The 20,010-nt window shown below is 42.3% G+C and overlaps 2 protein-coding genes across 2 annotated transcripts; both read left to right on the forward strand.

Annotated features, from left to right (window-relative positions):
• Positions 1-7,949: 7,949 nt before the first annotated feature.
• LOC119287290 (outer envelope pore protein 24, chloroplastic-like) lies at positions 7,950-12,537 on the forward strand. Its single transcript, XM_037566808.1, has 3 exons — positions 7,950-8,260; positions 8,371-8,817; positions 12,187-12,537. The coding sequence occupies exons 1-3, from the start codon at positions 8,060-8,062 to the stop codon at positions 12,265-12,267; spliced, it is 729 nt and encodes a 242-aa protein (XP_037422705.1). The 5' UTR covers positions 7,950-8,059; the 3' UTR covers positions 12,268-12,537.
• A 2,540-nt stretch (positions 12,538-15,077) lies between these two features.
• On the forward strand, positions 15,078-15,631 carry LOC119289360 (protein RADIALIS-like 3). The gene has a single exon (XM_037568702.1). The coding sequence runs from the start codon at positions 15,105-15,107 to the stop codon at positions 15,393-15,395; it is 291 nt and encodes a 96-aa protein (XP_037424599.1). The 5' UTR covers positions 15,078-15,104; the 3' UTR covers positions 15,396-15,631.
• The last annotated feature ends 4,379 nt before the right edge of the window (positions 15,632-20,010 follow it).

Raw genomic sequence — 20,010 nt, forward strand, 5'->3', positions numbered from 1 at the left:
TTCCCGCGGTCCGGCGACCGGCGCCCGCCGCTCCTCCGCCGCCTCGACCCGGTCCGGCCGCCCCGCGCGCCATCGCCGGCGCCGCCGCATCCGGCCGCCGCGCCCTCAAGCCCCGGCCCGGAGACCGCCGCCGTCCGCCGCCTCCTCCTCTCCCTCGGGTCCGGCCGGCGAGCCCCCTCCTCCGCGCCAAGTCCGACTCCGGCGAGTTCCAAGTCCAGCCAGTGAACTCGTAGTCCGCGCGTGAACAGTGCCGGATCTGGATCTAGATCCAAAACGCGGGTTGACTTTCTCCCGAAACCCTAATTATCTTGCCATGTTCATCGCATTGTAACTTTGCATCTGTAACTCCGTTTTGGGCATATAGCATATCAAAATGTTCATCTCAGAGAGTACATCATTTCATTCCATTGCATCATTTTCATTTGAGTTCATCTTGATGCTCGAAATGCTGTTAGAAGAGTGCTACTTGAGATAATTGTCAGATCTGCTACTTCATTTAGATATTTGTCATTTTTGCCATGATTATTTGTGCATGATATGCCCATGAGCTCTACATATGTTTTGTTAAGGGTTTTGTCATATTTCCAGAGGTGCAACCCATGTATTTTTGTGATGTATGTGGTAACTAGCACAAGCTTGCAAAGTGAGGCACTTGGTAATGCTGATTTCAGGGACTTAGCATTTCCACTAAGTCCTTGACCCGTTTATCTCATATGGCCATATGTTCATGTTCTTTCCTAGTGATCCGTGCCTCTTTTGAGGATGATCAGTAAGGATGTTTTGTTAATCTTGTAGTGATCTATCCATCCATGTCTTTGTTTGCAATTATGGAGCACCCTAGCTTGAGTCAATCGAGCTCTACTTTTGCTACTTCGTGAATCTGGGCAGATTGTCTACTTGTCAGCGATTTTTCCAATGATGTTGTAGTTGAGCCGTGCATGCTATGCTATTGTTCTTGCCATGTCTAGCTTGCATTTTGTGTATTCTTGATGGGTGTATGCTTAGATTGTCATGACTTGCTCCGTAGTGAGTGCATCGAGCTTGTAAACATGCCTACTTGATATCTGTTTTCAGCATGCTCCAGTTTTCACTAAGTCTGAAAACTGATTATGTTTTTGCCATGTTCACATGCTTGTAATTGTATTTTATGATCCCTTTTGGCTCAAGGTCACTAAGGTACTTTTGTTAAGCTCTTTGAGTAGCTCCATGCCATGCTTTACTTTGCCATGTTCAGGTCATGTAGCATGTAGTTTTGTTGCTCCGAAGAGTGCTACCTGATCTGAAATTCCAGACAAGTGTTAATTTCACTAAGTTTGAGATCTGTTTACCATATGCATTTTTGCCATGCTTGTTTGAACCTGTTAATGGATGAATTGGCCGTAGCTCAGTGCTAGACTCTTGTTAAGAATCTTGAATGCATCCCTGCCATGTATTTTGTTGTCATGTTTGGGTGCTGTAGCTTGTTCATCTCGTTGCATTTAGATAGCTACTTGCTGTAAATCGCAGACCGGTGTCATATTTGAATCGCTTGCCATTTCCAAACCGTAACTCCGATTCCGGCGTTCTTTATATCGTTTTCAAGCGATTTCATATCATCTTTCCAGTGACACACTTGGATTTCCAAGTTGAGGTCAGGTTCATGCATCCCTTGTCAAATCTTGCATATGCATCCCGCATCGCATCCCGCATAGCATACCTTCCTTGCATCATATTGTTTGATCCTTGCACGGGGTTGATTGTGTCCTTGTTGCTTGTTTGTCTTGTTTGGGTAGAGCCGGGACACGAGTTCGCTAATGAGGAGCCCGTTGACTTTGCTTTCGAGGATCCAGTCAACTCTGACAACTTTGCAGGCAAGATGATCATACCCTCGAAATCACTACTATCTTTGATATGCTAGATTGCTCACTCTTTTGCTATGCCAATGCTACGATGCCTACCACTTGCTTTCAAGCCTCCCAAATTGCCATGTCAAACCTCTAATCCACCATGTCCTAGCAAACCGTTGATTGGCTATGTTACCGCTTTGCTCAGCCCCTCTTATAGCGTTGCTAGTTGCAGGTGAAGATTGGAGGCCGTCCCTTGTTGGAACATTTATTTACTTGTTGGGATATCATTATATTGCCATGTTATCTTGATGCATCTATATACTTGGTAAAGGGTGGAAGGCTCGGCCTCTCGCCTAGTGTTTTGTTCCACTCTTGCCACCCTAGTTTCCATCATATCGGTGTTATGTTCCCGGATTTTGTGTTCCTTACGCGGTTGGGTTATAATGGGAACCCCTTGATAGTTCGCCTTGATTAAAGCTTTTCTAGCAATGCGCAACCTTGGTTTTACCATTTGCCACCTAGCCTCTTTTTCCCTTGGGTTTCCGGAGCCCGAGGGTCATCTTATTTTAACCCCCCCCCCGGGCCAGTGCTCCTCTGAGTGTTGGTCCACCTGTCAGCTGCCGGTGGCCACCAGGGGCAACTCTGGGCTGGCCTACCCGTACCTAAGACAATCTGAATGTGCCCTGAGAAAGAGATATGTGCAGCTCCTATCGGGATTTGTCGGCACATTCGGGCGGTGTTGCTGGTCTTGTTTTAACCTGTCGAAGTGTCTTGAAGAACTGAGGTACCGAGTCTGATCGGAACGTCTCAGGAGGAGGTCTATTCCTTCGTTGACCGTGAGAGCTTGTCATGGGCTAAGTTGGGACTCCCCTGCAGGGATTTGAACTTTCGAAAGTTGTGCCCGCGGTTATGGGCAGATGGGAATTTGTTAATGTCCGGTTGTAGATAACTTGAACCTTAAATTAATTAAAATGAATCAACTGAGTGTGTTACCGTGATGGCCTCTCTCGGCGGAGTCCGGGAAGTGGACACGGTGTTGGAGTAATGTTTGCGCAGGTTGTTCTCTAGTTTCTCGCTCGCACTTTGCCTCCTCTCCCCGCTCTCTTTTGCGAACATGATAGCCACCATATTTGCTAGTCGCTTGCTGCAGCTCCACATATATATTTACCTTGCCTTACCTATAAGCTTAAATAGTCTTGATCGCGAGGGTGCGAGATTGCTGAGTCCCTGTGGCTCACAGATTACTATTACAGCAGATGCAGGGCCTGATGATTCCGCTCCAGGTGACGTGCTCGAGCTCAAGTGGGAGTTCGACGAGGACTCTCAGTGTTATTATGTTTCCTTTCCTGATGATCAGTAGTGGTGCCCAGTTGGGGGTGATTGGGACCGTGTCGCATGTTGGATTATCTTTTATTTTGGCGCCGTAGTTGGGCCATGAGTGTTTGGTTGATGTAATGTTATTTATGTACTTGATTGACGTGGCGAGTGTAAGCCAACTATATTATCTCCCCTTTTATTATCTATATTACATGGGATGTTGTGAAGATTGCCTAACTTGCGAAATATGCCTTCAATGTGATTATGTCTCTAAGTCGTGCCTCGACACGTGGGAGTTATAGTCGCATCGAGGGTGTTACAATAATTGTCATAAACAATAAATGAACCAAATAGTTATAAAAGATAATATATATCACATCCGAATCATATACAGGACGAGGACCGACGGAGGCGGATACCAAAACCATCGCACTATATAATAACAAACAATAATAAAAGTAGGAAAATGCGATCATAATTGCAACCAAGGTAACAATTGATCTAAATCATACAAGTAAGAACTTTTTCTTTTAGAAAGAAGATGAGAACAAGAGGCTCGCCACGGTGGTGCCGGCGACGAGATCAGCGCGGGCGATCGACGACGGTGAAGACGGGGATGGGACGGGACGTACCGCTAAACCTAGACAAATCTTGAGGAAAATGGAGTTTGGAGGTCGAGCTTGGAGAGGAGAAATCTTAAGTAGTGTGGCTCGGGCATTTCATCGAACACCTCATGTGCATAGGAGGTGAGCTAGAGCACCACAAAGCCCTCCCCTCGCCGGCTAGAAAAAACAGAGCAGTGGAGTGCTCTGCTCGCGGGCGAGGTGGTATATATATCCACATCATTGGTTCCGGTTTGTGGCTAGAACCGAAACTAAAGGCCCTTCTTTGGTCCTGGTTCAACCCACGAATCGGGACCAATGGATGTGGGTCAGGAGCGAGGCCCATTGGTCCCGGTTCGTGTCTGGAACCGGGACCAAAGGGTCCAGACGAACCGGAACCAATGCCCAACGAGGCCCGGCTGACCACCTGGGCTCACGGACCGGGACGTATGGCCCCATGGGTCCCGGTTCGTGACTGAACCGGGACTAATGGGCTGGCTAGGCCTAGACCAAAACCCTGTTTTTTACTAGTACCTTTAGTCCCGGTTCGTGTCTGGAACCGGGACTAAAGAAGTCGGACGAACCGGGACTAGTGCCTGCCGAGGCCCAGCCGGCTCCCTGACCGCTCGAACCGGGACTGATGCATCCATTAGTCCCGGTTCGTAGCTGGACCAGGTCTAAAGCTCTGACCTGACCAGAACCAAAGCCCTATTTTCTACTTGTAAGAACAAGTACGTAGTGTCTACTTTAGTTCGAGATTATATCAATGTACTATTTGGAACTAGCTACTACAGTGTGCCACCAAACAAAAAGATGTGTATCTCCAAATATTCATTTCTGAGTCCAGACTCATTTGCACTCGGTCATGAAAATAAAAAATACAAAACAAAATTTAAAATATCCTTTTTTTGCATGGTAGCTATTTTTGTACGTGCGACGTGCTCCAAATTTTAGATCATTGGACATATGACTAACTCTCGGCAATAAAAAAATCTGGATAAGAACAATACATAAACAATAATTTTTTTACAGACCATAAATTTGTATTTTTCCTCAAGAGCTATTCATATGTTCAAATGGCTTGAAATTTGAAGCACACCTCACGCATCAAATTATCAACCATGCAAACAATGATTTTTTTTTTAGTATTTGTTTTGAATTTTTTCTTCATCAAAGATGCAGATGAGCCATGGCACTGAATCGCTACTCTCCGTGTGCCTTCTCTAGCTTGAAGATTATCAAGACAAGGTTGCACAACAAAATGGAAGATGAACACCTCGCTTGCTTATACAAGTTGAACGAGAACTTGCAACAAAATTCACCTTTTAAAATATAATTGCTGACTTCAAAGATCGGAAGAAGAGGAGAGCAACTCTTGAGCGAATCATCCATGATGTCTAACTATCCATGTTTGACTCGTATTTTGCTGAAAGGTTAGGAGCTTGCTAAATGCCTCAGTATGCTTAGGTGCTCTTAGACTGCTATATTCTGTACACATTTTTATATATTAATATATATGTGCATATTTTCCAATGGCTCTAAATATCTGATACATAGATGAACTTGCATTTTCTTGCTGTCACTTGCTATTTTTTCATAAATCTGAACCAGTTGCCTGTTGCCTCCTCCTCATTTTTGCTTCACGCTCCGCCACTGGTCCAAGGCCACCACAGAAGTTTGTTAGTTTCCATTTCACGTGTTATTTACGTCTGACGCAGTTGTTCATTCCGAAGGGGCTGTGACCAGCCAGACACTCAATTCAAGATTTTTTTTTAGGGGTGGAAAATTAAACTACTTATTGCAAATTATTTTGTACCGAGGATGACAATTCAATTGGCAAGCACAACAAATCCTGGCAAAACTGAACATGTCGGATTTTGCCGTGCTTGCTAAAGGAAATTTACATCCTTGTGACAACATAGTTTGCCCTAAAAACGTATGATTTGTCACCCTAAAAATTTGATGTTCACTGCATATTGAAACAATTTTTATACTTGTGACAAGGCTCTCTTTGCAACCTTAATCTAAGATTTATGTCATGACCGTCACCGGATGTAGTTTATGATACAATTGACCCGAAGAACAAAAGAGGGAGAAATATCAAGGTGTGAATAAATATTTTGAAAAGGTGAAATGGCTTGGTGATTGTTAGGGGTATTGTTTAATGCTTAGTCTTTGTTCTTAATAGTTCTATGTTCTATGTATTTTAATTATACACCATGTTGTTACTGTGTAGAGCAAAATATGTCTATGCTGCAATCCCTCGGAAAACAGGAGTATGCAAATTTATCATACATTTATTGGATGTCCATTAACTAACTTGAGAGATAATTATGATTCCATGTTTTTGCCGACTAGATCAAAATAATTCACCCTTAAAATACCGTGAAGTTCAAACAAGGCGGCCGTGGATATGACATTTCTGTTGTGAGATATTTAAATGTTTGTAGTATGTAAAATAAAATAATTCTCTGCATCTCCTTTCTCCCCATTCACATTCATTTACTACAATGCCTTGTTTTCGTTGTTTTTATCATGCCACGTGCTTCCTTGAGTGGCGGGATGAAGCTTACAATACAGTCGATACATATTAAGACTTATTAGGATCTATTTTTTCCTACACCTTTTGTAGGTAGATTAAGGTCAATTTCCACCGTACGATGTTGTGGTATATATGCATTGGAGTGGCATGTGCGTAGTGTTGCCCTTTTTCTAGGGAAGCCCATCATGGTTGTCTTTATTGATATCATGCGGTTGCGGATCAGTTTACTTTGTTTTTTTCTCTGTTCAATTTTTTGTTTTTTCTTCATTTTTCTAAATACATGTTGAATTTTTTGAAAACATGTTTTAATTTTTTCATATACATGCAGAACATTTTCTAGATACAAGTTGAACAAACTTTTGCTTGAATACATGTTGAAAATTTATCAGATGCACATTCAATATTTTTTATATACATGTTGAACATTTTTTAGATACATTTTAAACATTTTCTAAATACACGATGATTGTTTTTCTGAATAACTATTAATGTATTGTTAAATGCACATCAAAAAATTTAAATACAAGGTGGACTTTTTTAACACACATTAAACATATTTCATAAATGCCGTGAACATTTTTTAAACGTGCAAAAATGTTTTAAAGTGTTACAAACATTCATTAAATGTGAATAACCTTTTTCCCAAAAATATGTGAACACGTTTTTACATTGTATCAACATTTTCTAAAATGCCACGAACATGATTTTAAAACGCGTGAGCATTTGTTAAATGTAATGAACATTTTTTCTGAATCACATGATATCGTTTACAAATTACATGAACAATATTTTTAACGCATGGTGAACGTTTTAAAAATTTCAGTGAAGTGATGTTTCAAACACATGTATTTAGGTTATTTCAAAATATTAAAAATTGTGAAAAACAAATGAATGTAACGTTTTAGTTGGCCAGCCCAAGCAGAGGCTCTTGGAGGTGAGGAATTCTTCGGTGTCGCTACATGCGAGACCTAGACGCGCCCCTCTACTGCAGGCCGTGTCCAACTATACAAGGCATGCATTGCAACTGAGCAAATGGCCACCGGATCCAGGGCGCCGCCAGCTATACCGTGGAGAGTAATGTACTGTAGCTGCGGTAGGATATATGTATTTGCATAAACCAGAAACTACAAATGGTTTTCCGCCCTTCTCGGTTGAGCGAGCACTATAAAGTAGTACTCCCTTCGTCCCACCATTTTGCAACCTTAGCAAGATTATGGAATCACACCGTTGTGGGGAAAATAAGCAGTTCCTCCGTCCCAAAGAACACGAGATAGCAAGTTTGTATCGGCATAAACCAGGAACAACGATGGTTTTCCGCCCTTCTCGGCCGGTTGCTTGAGCACTGCAAAATACTTGTTGCCCCACCAACAAAGTGGTTCTTGAAACTTAATCATGATCCTAATCCGAAAGATTAAATCTTGTCATGTCATAGTATTGCACACTCCTTTCTGTCTCTTTTTTTTTTTGAGTAAAAAAAATTGGACACTCTCTTCTTTTTAGGAAAGCAATGACAAGAAGTCACAACGCTGGTCATGGGCTCAAGGCAGGGTGATATTGGGCTCAAGAAGATGATAGTGGGCGACGGAGTCGCCACCGAAAAAGGGGAGAAAAAAATAAACGGGAGAGGAGGCCGGCCGTTGATAAGGGGGGAGGGTTGTTGGGTCCAACCTCCAAGCACTAGCACCAGTTCCACCACCACCAGCTGCGGCGGCTGCGGCGGCGGAGACTCCGAGGAAGGAAGGAAGGAACCGGAGAAGCCCAGGCGAGCCGGGATGAAGGCGACGGTCAAGGGCCGCTACGAGGGCGACAAGGCCACCGCGGCCGCCACGCTCGCGCTCGCCGCCGCCGGCGACCTCCGCCTCCGCGCCTCCGCCACCGACGCCGCCTTCGCCGCCGGCCCCTCCCTCGACGGCCTCACCCTCACCCTCGAGAAGCCCGGCGCCTTCCTCCTCGACCTCAAGCCCCACAACCAGGTAGTACCACGTAACCAATCCCCTCCCTAAAGTTCATCCCTTTCCCCTCCCACATCCCATCTGATTCTCTCCCGTGCCGACGACGGCGACGGCGATGGCCGCGGCCGCAGGATGTGCGCTTCCAGTTCATGAACTCGGCGACGGTGCTCGACAAGCGGGTCAGCCTCACCTACACGCACTCCACCTCCCTCGCGCCTGCCGCGCCCAAGCCCGCCATCCCGGCCCCGGCCGCCGGCGCCGCGCCCGCGCCCCCGCCTAAGGGGCCGCCTCCAGGCCGCACGGCGCTCGACCTCTCCATCGCCTTCGACCCCGCCAACAAGGTCAGCGTCTCCCACGCGCTCGGCGGGGGCGGCTGCCGGGTCAAGTACACCTACGCGCACGGTGCCGGCCGCCTCACCACCATCGAGCCCGTCTACGACACCGCCAAGAACGCCTGGGAGTTCGCCGTCGCCAGGAAGTTCGACGCCGGGGACGTCGTCAGGGGCACCTACCAGGCCTCCACCAAGCAGCTCGGGCTCGAGTGGACCAGGAGCTCCAGCATCGGCGGCTCCTTCAAGGTACCATCTCGATTACGCGATCCATCATTTTTGCTTGCTTGTGGTAATGCCTAGAACGAAACCAATCCACCATTTTTCAGTGGAACCCTTGCATCATTGAATAGTGCAGAATGCCATGATCTTGTGTATGGATCACATATGATTCTGTGGATTAATTGCTAGTGTTGAATATGGGGGAGCTAGAGCAGTGAGGGAAGGTGAGTGGAATTAAAATTTTGTTCTGCGTGGTTTGCAAACCCTTAAATAATTTCATGCCTAGCCCACACATATGGTTCTTAATTTGTTTTGTCAATGTTTCTCAACTCACTGTACGGATCTACAATGTAATCTAATTTCACAGAGTAACTTGGGAAGAGTGTAGTGTATCTAACTCAATCTTTTTTGGACCTGTGAAACCGTAAGGGAAACCCCTATGGTATTTTTTACATTATAAAATCAGGAGCTAACCAGAGAAAAAACTTTTTTGCTTCAGTAGATATTTGCTTGTCCTAACCAGAGAAAAAACCTTGGGCGCCTGAAGCTCATTTAACACAAAACTGTAATAACTGGCCGAGGAATATCTCCCAGAGTTATGCAGTCCAAACATTAATCATCGGGATGATCCTCATTAAGAACTTGCTCGTTGAGCGAATAGGCTAGTTGCTAAAGCTCAAGAAACACAGTTTCAGAGAGCGGGATGGTGAAATGAGTGGATAGGTGTTCAACCGATGGATCCTCCTGCATGAGCACATTCAATCCAGCATCTTCATCCAGAAAAAGGTAAATACGCAAGGAAATTTCATAGCCAGGGCTGCCCAAGCCACTTGTCTTTCCAAAGGACAATAGAAACACCGTTGCCAGGCGTACAAGATGTAATGGGACGAAAATTCCAGCTGAGAGCCATCATGTCCCTCCACCAGAATGATCCAGTACAGACCACAGCATGCGGAACATGACGAGCATAGTATGAGCGTTCTAAGAATATATATGACAAAACTAAAACTGTAGGATATGGATGTGTCATGGAGGACAATGGTTTCCTTTAGTATCAGTTGAGATATATGTAGATTCGTAGCAGCACCACTTTGTCTTATGACCCACTAGCAAGTCAACATTCAACACAAAGCCCTTTATAGTGAATTCCTGTGTTTCAGTATTTTACATCACTGTATATATACAACTGAAGATAGTTCCTAGTATTTTGTAGTGTCTGCAGATTACTGCAATGAGGCTAGCTTTGAGGGTGTCTTGAGATCATCATCTAAATACCATGTTTCTCTTTTTGTTTTTGTTTGCCTGAACTGAGGACTGAAGGTGTAACTTTTCCTTTCTTAAAAACTAAGCAGACAATAGAATGAAGGAATTGGGTCTGTTTAGTGAACAAGCACTAGATTATCTAATTAAGCATCATTGACTCTTCTTTATGAGTTTCTTGGCAACAATATTTCTCAAATTTTGTCTAGTTTGCTTAAGCACTGGTAACTCCAAGTATGATCTAGACTTGAGGAGGCAGAGGGACGCCCATGGACTGATGAAATGGGGGGAGGGGTTGAAGATGTGGATTGGCTGAGTCATGGAAGACCGTGATTATGTTTGTACCACAAGGATGTATGTGGGTATAGATATAGTTTGCTCATCCCAAATATGGGTATAGAGAGCTGATGCTCCCTGAACATCTGCTTTGAATTATACTTATTAATTGGTAAAGAAACTTTAAGGATAGTGACAGCTGAAAAGCTATTTAGTAATGGTGGTTATCTGTACTATTTGTGCGTATATTTGCCTAGACATTATAGTAATACAACTTGTATTTCCGATGGTAGATGAGATAACCAGAAGATCATGCCTTAAAGGAACCAAAAAAATTATCATGACAAATTTACTAAAAATGGTGTTTTATTTCTAGTATTGGATGAGATGCATGATACATATATCATATATGTAATTGCATGGGATGCTGGCTTACATCAGAAGCAGAGCAGTAGCAGCAAATTGTCGTCTAATCTCTACTAGCAAGCCAACACAAAGGCCTGGATAATGGATTCCTGTCTCTCAGTTTTCTACATCGCCTTATGTTGTTGGGGATAATTGCTGCTGTGTTCTGTAATTGCTGTGTGCCAAAAGTGCTACTGCTTGGGTGGTCGAACTGATAGTGCGTCTTACGGACATATCTTAAGGTCTTGTTTTTGCTGTCTATGGAATAGCCCTGGGGGTAGTCCAACTGATATTGCCCAAGTTAGATGATATAGTAGCCATGAATTATATCATGTTGAATGGGCAAAGGAAAATCTCATAGCAAATGCATCAAATTGTCCAAGTTTATACCTCTTACAAAACAGATAGAGAGAATAATGTAGTGCAGCAAGAGAATTTTTAACTTAGTATATGTGGTTTATCTTTGTGAAGCCCAATTGCTATGGTGTCAAAGGTTAGTTGGTCTTCCCTGAGTAAATAAGAAAAGCATGTAGGGCCTGAAATACGGTGAAATAAGAGAGGATGCAGAGCACTGTCTTCCTGTGGTGTTTTTCACAGATTTATCTAGCAGGTCTGCAAATAGTAATCCTCCAAGGAGGTTGTCCATTGTCCCTTGTACATGTTCTACTCATTACATCGATTTTTGTAAGAACTAGTCTTCAAAACATCATTATCCAATCGGATTCTGTTTCAAGACCCAACGCTCGAACACTAGGAAATACTGAAGCGACTGACTGTTGAACAGAGTGCTGATATGTGCAGTGTACCCCAGAGTCATGTATCTGGTGCAACGGTGATTCTTGTGCTACCAATGCACCAATGTCAGAAACTCATGCAAAAACTTCCCAAAATAAATGCGTACATGAACACAATGTATGTCTATCATGTCTTACAATTTTAACTAAAAATTCAACTCACACCTCGAGAAACAAAAAGACAAATCATGACATGAATGTTGTTAACTTAAACTGGGCCATGAATTGGGCCTGTTTGCACTACCACAACTGAATTTGTTATTTTTGTTTCTCTTGCTGTGAGTTGAATTTACGACTGAAATTTTGTAACATGTTAGATGTATGCTACTCCCTCCGTCCCAAAATATAAGAACGTTTTTAACACTAGCATAGTGTCAAAAACGTTCTTATATTCTGGGACTGAGGGAGTATTTCTTCATATTGAATTATTTTCGGATTTTTTTAGTACTTATAGTACAAGTTTTTGATGTTCGGTCCACTGGTAGCACATAAACTCCGGGTGCACAGGATACACTCTCCCCCTAAATAAGAGTATCCCTCTTCCTCACAACACATGATTGATTATTTGGCTGGACATGTCTGTTTGTTGTTTCACTTTGTAGATCATCTGATCTAACAGGTATGCTTTTTGATCTGATCCTGCCGTGCTCTGTCTGTGCAGGTTGCGACGACGTTCGATCTGTCCGATCAAAGCAAAGCACCGAAGCTCGTAGCGGAGAGCACGTGGAACTGTGAGATCTGATCGCCTCCGCCTCCGCCTGCCAGCGAGCAAGCGGGAGTTCCTGCTCATAGAGCAGCACCATGTGTCATCATACTGTCTACTACAACTCAACAGGCAGACTGCCCCTCTCTGGGTGCACCATTATTCGGATCCTGTTACCGCTATCCATTTTTTGCTTGTCGTGTGACATCTGAGTCGTCGCTGGCGATGCTATGACATGAACATGAGGTTTAAGTCAACTGTCTTGTGCCGAGAATTTCACGAATGGCTCTTGCTGTTTGCTTGGTGTGATGTTTTCGCTTTTCTTTCGGACACCCATGTCAGTACCTGATCTTCACAGATGTTCCTGTGGACATGGAGGATGCCTAGCTTACCTATCTCATCAGTACCAACATGTATGCAGATTACAAAGACTAAATCTCAGGGAAATGCCATATACTCCAGGGCTAGGTAGGAGTTATCTCCCTTTTTTTTTCAGGTGAGGTAGGAATTATCTTCTTGCCTGGAGCAATGCTAGTACGACACATCGTAAATATCTGCTCCCTCTACCCTGTAATGTACAACAACAACAACAACAAAGCCTTTAGTCCCAAAGAAGTTGGGGTAGGCTAGAGATGAAACCCATAAGATCTCGCAACCAACTCATGGATCTGGCACATGGATAGCAAGCTTCCACGCACTCCTGTCCATAGCTAACTCTTTGGTGATACTTCAATCCTTCAGGTCTCTCTTAACGGACTCCTCTCATGTCAAATTCGGTCTATCCCGCCCTCTCTTGACATTCTCCGCACGCTTTAGCCGTCCGCTATGCACTGGAGCTTCTGGAGGCCTGCGCTGAATATGCCCAAACCATCTCAGATGATGTTGGACAAGCTTCTCCTCAATTGGTGCTACCCCAACTCTATCTCGTATATCATCATTCTGGACTCGATTTTTCCTTGTGTGGCCACACATCCATCTCAACATACGCATCTCCGCCACACCTAACTGTTGAACATGTCGCCTTTTAGTCCGCCAACACTCCGTGCCAACAACATTGCGGGTCGAACCGCCGTCCTGTAGAATTTGCCTTTTAGCTTTTGTGGCACTCTCTTGTCACAGAGAATGCCAGAAGCTTGGCGCCACTTTATCCATCCGGCTTTGATTCGATGGTTCACATCTTCATCAATACCCCCACCCTCTACCCTGTAATGTAAGACAGTTTTTTTTACACTGTTGTTGTGTCAAAAAACGTCTTACATTATAAGACGGAGGGGGTATTTAGCGAGCATCAGGTTCTCTAGATTGTGCATTGGTCACCCTGCATCACTTTGCATTGTGTGATTATATTTACAACCATGGCTAGGTTCTCTACATTGTGCATTGGTCACCCTGCATCACTTTGCATTATGTGATTATATTTACAACCATGGCTAATCGATGCGCTTACGTAGGAGATGAATAATATGGTCGGAAAGATTCTCTAGCCTGTGCATGTCGACATAATATTTCGTTTCAAGATGACCAGGAATAAGATAAACCAGCTACCTCTGTCATGGTTTTGAATTTTAGTTTCAGAAGTATTTCAGCCATTGTCGGTGATTTCGGTTTTCCTTTCGGGCCGAAGGACTGAAATTTCCACTTGAATTTGGTTGAGATCAAAACAGATATTTTTAAAATTCAAAAAACAATTTTAAAATATTTTGAATTTTTTCTACTACCAGAGTTATCGAAATATTTTGACAGAAAGGCAGTTATTTTAGTATGTAACGAAATTTTACTGAAATTGCACTGAAAGTAAGAACCATGATCGCGGTACTTGTTCAAAACCATCCATGTAAATTTAAATTAAGAAACTGCTCTTGTTTGCTTGCAATCTCTCCCAGGTGCAGGGCGCATGCGTCAGCACACTGACTTTGATATAATCGCCTTGTTTAGCCGATGCACACTAAGGAATCTATGTGCACATACATGGTCCTCGTACGTACATTATTCCTTAGAAGAAAGACATTATGGAGGTTAGAAGGCAGATTAAGTTGTCGTTTCATGACTAGCTTATCAGTTTTGCTAAGTCTCGGTTGACTGAGACTTCATTATGTTTCGGTCGTTGCTATATTCTTTTGATTTTGCATGGAGATTCGTACATATTTTTTCATTTCAGGTTTTTTTTCATTTCTTTTTTCTTCAAGTCAAAGTCGATTGAGACCTAGCCACACCCCTAGTTCATGCCCTGGCTTTTAGATGCATATTGGGCACAAAGGCAGATTTGACAATGCTAATTAACCTACTTATATAAAATTGCTAGTGCTATTATTTTTGCCTCTGATGGATGGATGAGAATGGGAGTGGAACCTAGCTATTTGGAGTATCCTCATCTATATATTACTAGCAATGGGCCATCCATGCCACCAAATTTGGACATGGTTGGCTAAGCTTATCTTATTAATTTCCATAAAGACAGAGGATCTAGATTCTGATTTATTAGATCCCCTATTATTGGCAAAACCATTGTTTTTCTCAGAATTTCTTGTGCCTTTAACTTTTGTTAGTCAACTGAAACCTTTTGATTTTGTGTGATAAACATATATACATGGGATGGGAATAAAATGCCATCCAGTAGTTTTGCTCGCCAATGCTAATCTAGGTAGGTAGCTTGATTCAATTCCTGCAATTTGCAACTAGATTAACATTGTGACATCGATCGATTACCTTTTGCATCGCATTTGCATTTGCATTTGGTTTAGTTAATTAATTTCCTACGGTCGAGCTAGCTAGCATAAATATATGGAACACTTGGTTTGCAATGACACACACGTAGGCCAGTCGCAGAGACAGATTAAGAACACCCATCTGGCTAGCTCAGCTTAATCTGATCGGTCATGGCGGCGTGGAGCGAGAGCGAGAACGAGAGGTTCGAGCGCGCGCTGGACACGTACGACCGTGACACGCCCGGCCGCTGGGACCGCGTCGCCGCCGCCGTGGGCGGCGGCAAGACGGCCGACGACGTCAGGCGCCACTACGACCGGCTCGTCGACGACCTCCGCCGCATCGACGCCGGCGGCGCCAACTCCAACGGCGGAACTCATGCCACCGGCGGCAGCAGCAGCAACGGCGCGGGGAACAACGGCAGCAGAGGAGGGTCAGGGGGCAGCCGGCGGCCCCAGACATAAATGGTAGTTGATGGATGGATCGGATCATGCAAGGTGGTGGCCTGGTCGGCACAGGAGGACACTCACATGAGCCCTATCCTAATCTACATCTGCATTACATACATACATGTAGCGTACGTGTATATGTACACGTACGCACGTCATGCACATTGCTAGCGGGTACGTGCATGTATCTGTCACGTGTACGTATGTACTCCACTTACGTACCCGTATGCATGCATGTGTACGTGCAAGAGTGCAACACACTGTGCTGGCCTTTTTATTTGTTTGCGAACTACTCCCTCTGTAAACTAATATAAAAACATTTAAATCATTATTTTAGTATTCTAAACACTTTTATATTAGTTTACGGAGGAAGTAACAGTGTGCTAGCTGGTTACCTACTCTGTGTGTATGTGTGCTGCCATGTACATACATACATGGTACGTCTACGTTTTGTACATGTGCTTGTAGATTGTAAATTAATCCATGCATGTTCTTCCTTGAAGAAAAAGATAATCCGTGTGCAAGTCATTGGTACACGCTAATTAAGTGCTTCTTCTATAAACTAATATAAGATGTTTTAGATCACTAAAGTAGAGGGAGTACCATATTTCTTCTTTTTCTGTGAAAATATTTCTTTACTCTTTTGGCTAGGAGTTACCACATTCATTCTTCATGAGCACCATGTCTTTCCTTATAATTATGACCTCCACGATTTTTGTACAGTGAAAGCCATCATAGCGACTTTTGTCTTTTTTTTTTTTGGTTTCTCGGTGGTCGAGCATGTGTGTAGAAAAGGCCTGCTGGATCATTCGGCAACAAAGCTAGGACAGCCGGCCTGTTTCAATTGCTTTTTGTAGCCAGCCAGTGGCAAATCATATGTGCAGCTACGACGGCGTAGTCGGGGCTTCACACAAGGGCTCCCACCACCTGGGCCGGCCCATTTTGGTTTTTATCTTTGCAGTTTCGTTTTTTTCTTCTCTACCATTTCCTTTTTTGTACATTTCAAGTTCATTTTTCAATTACAAAAATGCTCCTGTTTTCGCATTTGCAAAGAAATTTCATAAAAATTTCAGAAATTCAAAAAAAGAGTGACAAAAGTGCTTGTATCTCTTCAAAAAAGTTTCGAAATACAAAAAATATTATGATTTCAAAATTTTTACATAAATTCAGAAACAATTCGCATTTTATCAATGTATTCCAAAATTAAAAAATGTTTAGGAATTTTGAAAATGTTCTTAAACACAAATTTTGTTCACAAATTCAAGATATGTTCATGTTTTATTATTCTTTTGCAATTTCATATTTTATGGGTAATATCCAAAAATTATAGCTTTCTCAAAAAATTGTTCGCGTTTCACATTTTGTTCCGTTTTTTCAGAAAATGTGTAAAATTGTAAAAAAATGTTTTGGTTTTACAAACAAAATGCCTAGTAATTTTAAATTTGGTAATATTTACGGAAAAAAAATTCAAAATTTTTTTGTCACTGAGAAAGAAAAGAGAACTAAAAAAAAGGGGCACTATCCTATTTAGCGCTGTGCGCACTGTGAAACAAGCCAGCGCACACCCTCCATTCCCCCCCGGCACGCCACTTTGGGCTGGCCCATTTGCGGGCTGGACGCGCCCTGCTTTCTTTTTTCGTTTTTAACTTCACATTTTTCATTTCGTCTTTTGTTGTATTCTTCTTTAAAATAATTCGGGCTTACAAACAGGATAAAAAATTCCGAAAATGTGAATTTTAGTAATTGTGTCAAGAAATCACAAAATATTCACGGAATAAAAAATGGTCTGTGAACTTTTTAAATGATAATACATTTAGAATGTTTTCGTGAGTTTCAAAAGAATGTTCACTAGTCTCAGAAAATTGTTCGAAATTGGCAAATTGTTGAAGAATTTGTAATAAATACTCGCATATTTTAAAAATAGTTTCAAAAACAAACAAAATGTGAATGAGAAAAACCGGAAATGAGAATGAGAAAACAGAAAAATGGAAAATGAGCTATGTTGGGCCGGCTCAGACATACTCAGCGTGGAAGCAGGGTGCGCGCTCGGTCGATAACTGATGACCCGCGCGCCAAATAGTATCCCTGCAAACGCTACAGCAGATTGAACGTTGCTGTAGCCGTGGATTGATATTAGTGCCGCGGCTACATGGGTCGGCCCAACACGAAGTGCCCTGTGCGTCACAATCCTATTGGGCGTAGTGAGTGTCAAATAGGAGCTCCCCAGCCAGTATGCACGAAGCAGCAAACAATGATGATGCACGCTACCATCCATCCTAATAAGGTTCTTCCAACGAGCCCTATCCTAACTACAAAGGCTTTACATGCATTTGCTAACAAGATTCCCACACGCCGGACCTTATATCTGCACGCAGAGTGAAGTTTATACTTCCTTTCTGAAAAAAAGACTACACAAATAGTTTCTAAAGAAGGAAAGCGAAAGAGATCGCCGTCAAAAAAAGACCCTAAAAAGTCTTACAAAAAATGCAGATTGTGCGTGAGTGAGCACGTGCACACATGCACAAGCGCACAAACGGCATCACCAAAAACCTAGCAACGGGGAAAAATAACAGAGAAATTTTATCCAAAATATGGCCTACAGGGAGTTGGTAATATTTGAAAGACATGACTGGGATTTAGTGTCGATCCTTCGGCCTGGAGACGTGATCATGGTTTGTAAATATCTATGGAAATAAATATACCTAGTACGGAGACACCAAATGCACTTGCCCCTTTGGAAAGACACGAAGTTGGCTCAGGAAAAATAAACAGGCTAATGGTTTTAAAATATATATTCACGTATTTTAAAAAATATTCATGGATTATAAAATTGCAAGTCAATTTTTTTAACTATGTATATTTTTCAATCACTATTTAATAAAATGTTTCTACAGTTTTTTTTATGAATAATATTTTCGTGTTAATTATAAAAAATCAGGAAAACTGCGAATTGAAAATGAAAAATGAAATAAACAAAACCATAGAACCAGCACAGATACACGCTAAATGGGAAAACCCATAATATAAATCATTTGGACGCAATGCTTGAAAACTGCAAGCGAACAGGAGAGAGAAAAATGCTATTTTGCGCTTAACATGCCAAGTGCAGAACAATCCGTAAGCAGCGCCCACTTCGTTTTCCCCTAGCCGCTGGCCCATATCATTGCCTCCTCCTTCACCGGTTTTTGAAACCTTCTGGAATGTTCCCGCAGGTTTTCTTGGACTGGTTTATTTATTTATTTTCGGGCTAGATTTCTTCTTTTTTCCCAGCACTTGTCTGCTCGGTTTGCTCATTTTTTATTATCTTTTTTATTTTATGGTTTCTGTTTTTAATTTTTCCAAATGCGCGGACATTTTGTAAATTTGTGAACCTTTCGAAAATTTCGTGCACTTTTTTCAGATTTATCAACTTTTACAAAAAACGATGATTTTTTATAATTGATGATTTTTTTCGTGTTTGCAAACTTGTTTCAAATGACGAACTTTTCCAAGCCGTAAACTTTTTTTTTTCAATTCATGGACATTTCACAACTTAGTGAACCTTTCAAAAATTCATGATTTTTTTCAAATTTATGAACTTCTTTCAAAAGTTTGATTTTTTTTTCAAATTTGTGAACATTCTTCATTTTCATGAACGATTTCAATTTACGAACTTTTTCAAGTCATATTTGTTTTCAAATTTGTGATTTTTAAGTTCATCACCTTTTTATATTTTAGTGAAGTTTTTCAAATCAAGAACTTTTTCCAAGTTGTGAAATTATTCCGAATTTATGGTCTTTTTGAACTTGCCTTTTTTTCAATTTTGTGAATGTTTTGAAATCCATGATCTTTTTAAAAGTTAGTGGTGAACGTTGAGTGGTCAGTGGTCCTTATCAATGGTCAAGCCGTGCTTTTCATTGGTCAAATGATTGAGCTTTTGCAGAGAACGACGACTGCGTTCGTGTGTTGTTGGGTCGGCCTACAGCGAGCGGCAAGCAAGCCCCAGGAAGTGAGCAGGCGCAGAAGGCGTTGTGAGCACTCTGAGCAAAGTGAATTTTTTTTTCATAGCAACCAAGAGAATCGAAAGCAAACATACGCCGGAACACTGCTATTTGGTTGGACCATGGGGACTTTGCCATGAAGTGAACCAACACAATACCTTCATTTACCAAGACGTGGCATTTCTTCCAGTGTAGAACCAGGTTAGTGTCCTCAAAGGACTGCAAAACTTTCTCAAGATTGTGAAGGCAATCATTAAATGATGTGCCATAGATAGAAAATCGTCCATGAAGACTTCCATAATTTCCTCCATGAAATCAACAAATATATCATTCATACATATTTGAAAAGTAGCAAGAGCATTAGAAAGTCCAAATGTCATGAGACGGTAAGAATACATATCGAAGGGGCAAATGAATGCTGATCTCTCTTGATCACCGAGATGCACAACTATTTAGGAAAATCCAGAGTATCTATCGAGGTAATAGAAACTTTGCCAATCTTTCAAGCATTTGATTAATGAAGGGCACAATGAGCAGGCGCACCCACTTACGTTCGAAAACATGGTATATGATTTCTATATCAAGTAAACAAATTAATTGTTTTATTACCACCTCGTTCATTTCAGGAGTTACTTACTTTGATATTCATG

Source organism: Triticum dicoccoides, chromosome 4A (genome assembly GCF_002162155.2).
Source record: "Triticum dicoccoides isolate Atlit2015 ecotype Zavitan chromosome 4A, WEW_v2.0, whole genome shotgun sequence".
Taxonomy (NCBI): Eukaryota; Viridiplantae; Streptophyta; class Magnoliopsida; order Poales; family Poaceae; genus Triticum; species Triticum dicoccoides.

Excerpts from the sequence above, each read along its gene's own strand:
- LOC119287290 (XM_037566808.1), top strand. The coding sequence starts at position 8,060 with ATGAAGGCGACGGTCAAGGGCCGCTACGAGGGCGACAAGGCCACCGCG. Across the intron at positions 8,261-8,370 it reads ACCTCAAGCCCCACAACCAG|GATGTGCGCTTCCAGTTCAT; the intron begins GTAGTACCACGT and ends CCGCGGCCGCAG. Across the intron at positions 8,818-12,186 it reads GCATCGGCGGCTCCTTCAAG|GTTGCGACGACGTTCGATCT; the intron begins GTACCATCTCGA and ends CTGTCTGTGCAG.
- LOC119289360 (XM_037568702.1), top strand. The coding sequence starts at position 15,105 with ATGGCGGCGTGGAGCGAGAGCGAGAACGAGAGGTTCGAGCGCGCGCTG.